Source organism: Gadus chalcogrammus, chromosome 15 (assembly GCF_026213295.1).
Source record: "Gadus chalcogrammus isolate NIFS_2021 chromosome 15, NIFS_Gcha_1.0, whole genome shotgun sequence".
Lineage (NCBI taxonomy): Eukaryota > Metazoa > Chordata > Actinopteri > Gadiformes > Gadidae > Gadus > Gadus chalcogrammus.
Window position 1 is genome coordinate 6943545 of NC_079426.1, and position 6285 is coordinate 6949829.

Consider the following 6285-nt stretch of genomic DNA (forward strand, 5'->3'; position numbering starts at 1 on the left):
TGAGAGAGCTGAAACAGATGTGCGGAGCGGTGCAGCGCCCAGCCAATGGGAAGCGCGTCCCTCCTAGAGAGGGCGGGGCTAGACCTCTTCATTCTATGAGTTAATTTCTGCTCGGTTCTGTTCTCTCCTAACAGGTAGCGCACCACCATCCCGTCTGCAGAGCGCGTCTCATCACCCACGCAGTCCCGCGAGGAGAACCCAACCAGCGGTGTGTGAACCACACAGCGGACCAAGAGGGGGAGGACGTTTTCTGTATTCTTTGGGGTGCGTCGTTACGCATGTTTTGAGGTTTTTGCGCCGATTTCCGAAATGCTGAGTCGAGGGATATCTGCGTCGTCGGGGTCGGGGCTGATGGCGACCGCGGCGGGCATCGATCGCGGCAGGGTCGGGGAGAGGCTGCAGGCGGCGCTGGCCGGGCTGCACGAGCTGCATATGCTACGGGAGAAGCAGGGCGACATGGTGACCCGGGCGCTGCGCGCGGACCAGGACGAACCCAGCAGGACCCCCGCGATGCAGAGCAGCAACGCTGCGAGGGGGTCCATGCTGGCCAACGAGGAGCAGCGGCTGGAGGCGACCCTGACAGCCCTCAAGCAGCAACTGGTAGGAGGACGGAGACCCCTTTTTAGTGATGTTATTGTTGTGTTGCTGTATTGTTGTGTTGTTGGTCCGCATGTCCACCAATGCAACAGCCGAAGCGCGCCTTGGCTATAGTAAGTGTGAGTGTGTGTGTGTGTGTGTGTGTGTGTGTGTGTGTGTGTGTGTGTGTGTGTGTGTGTGTGTGTGTGTGTGTGTGTGTGTGTGTGTGTGTGTGTGTGTGTGTGTGTGTTGGGCTGTGTTTGTGTACGCGGTTCCAACGGTGTGTTATCAGCTGATGTACATTCCGAGCCCTAGGGGGGTTCTCGGTCTCCGTTGGGGGTGGTAGGAAGTGGGAGAGATGTCATAAATCAAGGTTGATTGCGGTGACCAGGAGACGCTCTCCGTGCGCCCCGGGGGGTGGAGGGTGGGGGAGGCACCTCTGCTGCTCTCAATCATTAACCCCGTGAATGGGGCTCAGGGAGAGTATTTTAACAGCTGGCGCTCCGTGCACCTTGTGGTTAACCATAGCCCAGGTTTGACCTCGTCGGGTCCCGGGGTGTGGGTCTGCGGTCTCCGATAACCCGGTGATGATAAGGGTCGATGGTGGCTGGATTCGATTTACTCGAGGTCCTTAACGTTAAGGACACCTTTTAATTGTGATCTGATCGATTAGAAGCGAGGAGAATGTTATTGTTTTTTTAAAAACATATTTTTTTATAAACGATTAAATCGAGAGACATCTTACAATGCCTATTACAAAATGCTAATAATAGTATAACCTTAATCAAACGATCCCCCCGTCGATTGTAGCTCTTAATGGAGTCGACTTTTCCATTACAGAATGACTCCAGAGGTTCACCTGTTAAAATAACGTAAAAATAACGTCTCTCCAGTGGTCGGAAGTCTGTTCAAACAGACAAACAACAGTGACTAGTTTATTACAACATGGGTGAGATGAGAGGTCCAGTCCACTGTAGACTTCTGGTGGGTCCTGGGCTGTAAGGGAGGTCTGGACCTCTGGGGGGGTCCAGGGAGGGGTCCGGTACACTCTGGACCTCTGGTGGGTCCAGGGAGTGGTCCAATACAGTCTGGACCTCTGGCGGGTCCAGTGCTGTAGGTGTGAAGTATTTTAACAGCGTTTTGCTGCAGCCTGAGCTGCTAAAGCAAACACAATCATCCCGCGACCCCTCCAGCCTCCCCCCTCATCCCTTCCTGCTCTGGTAGTTAACACAATGGCCCAAGCCCTCCCTGTGGGGGACAAATGAGTGACCCATCACTGCGTCTACCCCCCCCCCCCCCCCTCTGAGAGGTTAATGAGTAGCCACAGCCCTGGCGTCTGTTATGGTTGTCTTCATGCATGTCGTGCACACATCTTATCGTCAGACTGCGTTTGAATGCTGCAGAAACACATGCCAAGTGCTAAACGTGTGCATGTGATTTGATAGCCTAGCCTAGGTCACGCGGGTGTGCATTAGTTAAGGCAATTCTTCCACCCTGATCAGCACAGGCCTGTGCAGTCTGGTGCCTTTATGGGGCGGCCACGGGCTCAGGAGGTGGAGCGTGTTGGCTGGTAACACGAAGGTCGCTAGTTCGATCCCCGGCTCCTCCTAGTGTCGAGTGCCGAGGTGTCCCTGAGCAAGACGCCTCACCCTCACTGCTCCTGACGAGCTGGCTGTCGCCTTGCATGGTTGACTCTGACGTCGGTTTGTGAATGTGTGCATGAATGGGTGAATGTCAGGCCGTAATGGAAAGCACTTTGACTGGTTAGAAAAGCGCTGGATAAATGCAGTCCGTTTACCGTTGACTGTTTGGTGCCTACGTCGTCTCTCCGTTCTGAGGTCTGACCATATGTTCTCCCCCTTCTCTCCCACAGTCCCGTCTGCGGCGACAGGATGTGGGCCTGAAGTCACACCTGCAGCAGCTGGACCTGCAGATCAGCGAAATGAAGCTGGACGTCAACAAGGTCTCCCCAGACCAGCTGGAGAGCGACAGCCGGCCTAGCTCGGGTAGGCACGCACACACACGCACGCACACACACACACTCACACACTCACACACACACACACACACAGACACACACACACACACACACACTCACACTCACACTCAGACACACACACACACAGGTCATGAAGGTTCTACACTCCTTTCAGTATGCTTTAAAGACGCTAGAATGCTAGACCGAATCGACCACATGCTCACACTGCGTCTCCTCTAATTTGTCTCCCCTAATGTGTCTGCTCGTCTCCTCTCATGTGTCTCCTCGTCTCCTCGTCTCCTCTAACTTGTCTCCTCTCTCCTCGGCCCCCAGGCTTCTACGAGCTGAGCGACGGCGGCTCCTGCTCCCTCTCCAACTCCTGCACCTCCGTCTACAGCGAGTGCCTGTCCTCCTCCCAGACCAGCCTCCTGCAGGCCCCCGTGAGCCCCCCCATGCCCCACCAGCCCGCCAACCCCCAGCCTCGGACCGCCGGCCCCCACCTGGGGAGCAGCAGGATCCGGACCGGGACCCTGGGCCTGGAGCGGCCCCGCCCCAGACCGGTTTCCACTGGTAAGGAGATCCACGGCTTGGCGTAGCCCGAGCCCCACTGTCAACACAATCTATTGTTCAAAGCTCCAGTTTTTTCACCCAAACCTTATCCTTCGATATTGTACTGGCTGTGACGGTCAGATAGATGTGATGTGAATTTTTGGTTTGTTGCTATGGTGATTTGCAGTGATTAACTAGGGCGCCGCTGTGAACTGCTAGCTACCGAGCACTTGCCCTTTTGATGGTATTCCTGCCAGAAAAGGAGGTCTTTGGACGAATCGGTCGATCATGCAAATGATGCGATGTGGCCAGCCAATGTTTAATCCTGGATGCTTCATGTCGTTGGGCCGGGAGCAGTCAGTTACGTTGATCACGGGGTTGCAGAAGGGGGTTCATGTGACTCAAGGGTTGAACGTTTCTTTGTGTCTCTGTCCACCAGGTGACCTTGACCGGCTGATGACCGCGGGCCCCGGCTGCTACAAGTCCGTGCCCGGCAAGAAGCCCGCCCCAGCCCCGGCTCCCCGGACGTCCACCCTGGACCCCAAGTTCCAGAACAGCCTGATGTCCCGCAACGGGACGGAGGTGTACCACTACCCCAGCCCGCTGCACGCCGTGGCCCTGCAAAGCCCCATCTTCACCCTCGCCGGTGAACCGTGCCAAGGGCCCCCGGCCGACGCCCGTCCCGGCCCCCACGGCCCCCAGCCGGGCCAGGCCGGGCCTGAGACCACTGGGTCCCTGAGCTACATCGACCGGCTCTTGCAGCGCAACGCCATCAGGACTTGTGTTCAGAGCGAGGAGAAGAGGGGTGCTCCGTGGACCCGCAGCGAGCAGCGCAGAGGGCCTGTCGACCACGGTGCGGGACGTCCCGGTGTGGAGACCCAGGCGGTCCCACCCCAGCCCCTACCTACCGGGCCTCTGGACATCCCCTCGCTAGAGGCCAAGTGGGAGAGGGAGTGCCGGCCGGAGCCGGTCACACTGCCGGCCAGCGGCCCAGAGTTGAAATGCCAAGCCCCTTTGGAGTCCCTACAGCGGTACTCCTACCCCGCCGCCGCCAGGGACCGCGGCGCCGCCCAGGCCACCGCCGCCTCCACCAGGCCCCCAGCGGAGCACAGCACCCTGACGAGGAACCACTCAGAGAGCAGGCCCACGGACGTCAGGGAGACCAGGGCCGGCCAGAGGAAGTGCCCCGCGCCGAGGCCGGTCCTGGCCCCCAGCTCCAGCACGGAGGACCGCCTGGGCTGGGACCCTCGCCCGACGGCGCCGGCGAACGACTTTGTCCACGCCAAGTTCCTCCCCGCCGGGTCGCAGCAGGTCAAAGTGAGGCAAGCCGACCGCAAGACGAAGGCGGTGAAGCTGAGGAGGAAGAGCGGCGAGAAGCCTCGCGCGCCCAGGCCCCAGCAGGGCTACTCCTCGGGGGAGAGGGCCCGAGAGAGCCAGGGCAGCGGGTGCAGGGGAGACCCCGAGCCGAGGAGGTCGGGGAAGGGGAAGGCCGGTCCCCACCTGGGGGAGCAGCGCGGACACTCGGGCTCGGACTCCAGTCTGTGCGGCCCCGGGTTCGTGCCCTCACACCGGCTCCACCACCCCAAGCCCGTCTCCTTCCCCGCCGTCACCAAGGCCGCCAAGGGCCGCAGGCCCCAGCGGACCCCGGAGCCCGAGCCGCCCGTGGACCAGAGGAGGCGCCGGCAGGGGGCCGGCAGGGGGCCGGGGGACCTGGAGGCGTTCCGGGCCCCGTGCCCCCCCCCGAGGACCAGGGAGCCGTACGCCCACGGAGAGGCCTCCAGGCAGACGGCCCACGCCGCCTCCGCCCGGCCCCTCTCGTGCCAGTGGGCGGGGCCTCAACGCTCCTACAAGCCCGCCGTGTCCGCGTCCTGCTTCTTCGGCGCGCTCAACTCCCGGTACCCGCCGGCGCCCTACCCCGCCGCCGCGGGGGGCCGCCCCCCGGCCCGCTGCGAGTCGGAGTACTCGGCGGACTGCGCCTCGCTCTTCCACTCCACCATCGCCGCGAGCAGCGTGGGCGACCTGAGCGACGACACCACCAACCGCTTCGGCGACGACAGCGGGTCCAGCCGGAGCTCCGCCTCCCGCTCGGACTCGGACAGCAGCCTCTCCCTGGAGGAGGACGAGGGCCCCCGGGCGCCCCGCCACCGGGACCAGGGGGGTCCCCTGGTGTGGGCCCAGGCCTCGTCCTCCAAGGGCCCCGCCGTCGCCGGGGCCACGGCGGCCCCCCAGCGACCCCTACACCCGGGAGCCCCGCCGACGTGCCGGATCAAAGCGTCCCGCGCCTTGAAGAAGAAGATCCGCAGGTTCCAGCCCGCCACGCTGAAGGTCATGACCCTGGTGTAGAGGGGCGTCCCCCTCAGGCGGAGAGACAGCGGGTCTGCGGAGCGTGGGAACGGACTCTGTGTTTGGGGTGGGGTCCCCCGGGGTAGTTTGTGGCGGTCTGGTTCTGTTTTAGAGAGGAGCCGGTTCAAACGGCCTTCGTTAACCTCTCGTTGACTCAGGGCCGCTCACCAGAGGGGTCGGACTAACTCTGTAAATACCGTTTGAATTCGATAGAATTAGAGCTCTCCACTTTATGTTTGTACAAAGTTAAAAGGATTATTATCGTGAGTATATAAAGGAATGTAAAAATGTGTAGTGACAGGGTACAGGACTTTGTTTACCTGTCGTTGGTGTCATTTGTCAGTTGCTCAGCACAAAGTGCTGAGGTCAAATTATATCTATTCGTGTACATTGACAAAACTTCCAAACATTTGAAACCCATCTATCATTCTGTATCGGCAGAATTATTGCATATATTTAAAACAATGTCTTCATGTCATGTTCATTGCTACTCATTTTATTCTGCACATTGGTTTTTACTATGCATATCCTTCACTGTAGAATAAAGCAATATTTAATGTACATGCTGGTGTTGCGTGTTGAGTTTCTACACCTTGTTTGCTTTGCGTGCCTGCTGTCCACCGACCAAACCATCGCAACCATCCAGTTCTCCCTTCACTGCATTCCTATTCGCCGCCGTGTGCGTCACTCGCGGTCGCCACGGCCACGCCACCCGTACGTTCCGCCTTACATCCCCTCACCGATGCGTACCCAAAAAAACAACCCAGCCAGCATCCCATCCGCCCACTTAGCCCCTCTCTTCCACCGACGATCGACTGAGCCGCCGTGGGGTCACAGTA

The 6285-nt window shown here is 59.7% G+C and overlaps 2 protein-coding genes across 2 annotated transcripts in view; one reads left to right on the forward strand and one right to left on the reverse strand.

Annotated features, from left to right (window-relative positions):
- The window catches only part of smoc2 (SPARC related modular calcium binding 2), a 9151-nt gene extending 9002 nt beyond the window's left edge, over window positions 1-149 (reverse strand). Inside the window, exon 1 of the mRNA XM_056609898.1 lies at window positions 133-149. Coding sequence (XP_056465873.1) covers window positions 133-149 — 17 coding nt within the window. The remainder of the gene's footprint in view (window positions 1-132) is intronic.
- Window positions 140-5987, forward strand: dact2 (dishevelled-binding antagonist of beta-catenin 2). Its single transcript, XM_056609630.1, has 4 exons — window positions 140-600; window positions 2450-2582; window positions 2888-3124; window positions 3543-5987. The coding sequence occupies exons 1-4, from the start codon at window positions 310-312 to the stop codon at window positions 5444-5446; spliced, it is 2565 nt and encodes an 854-aa protein (XP_056465605.1). The 5' UTR covers window positions 140-309; the 3' UTR covers window positions 5447-5987.
- The last annotated feature ends 298 nt before the right edge of the window (window positions 5988-6285 follow it).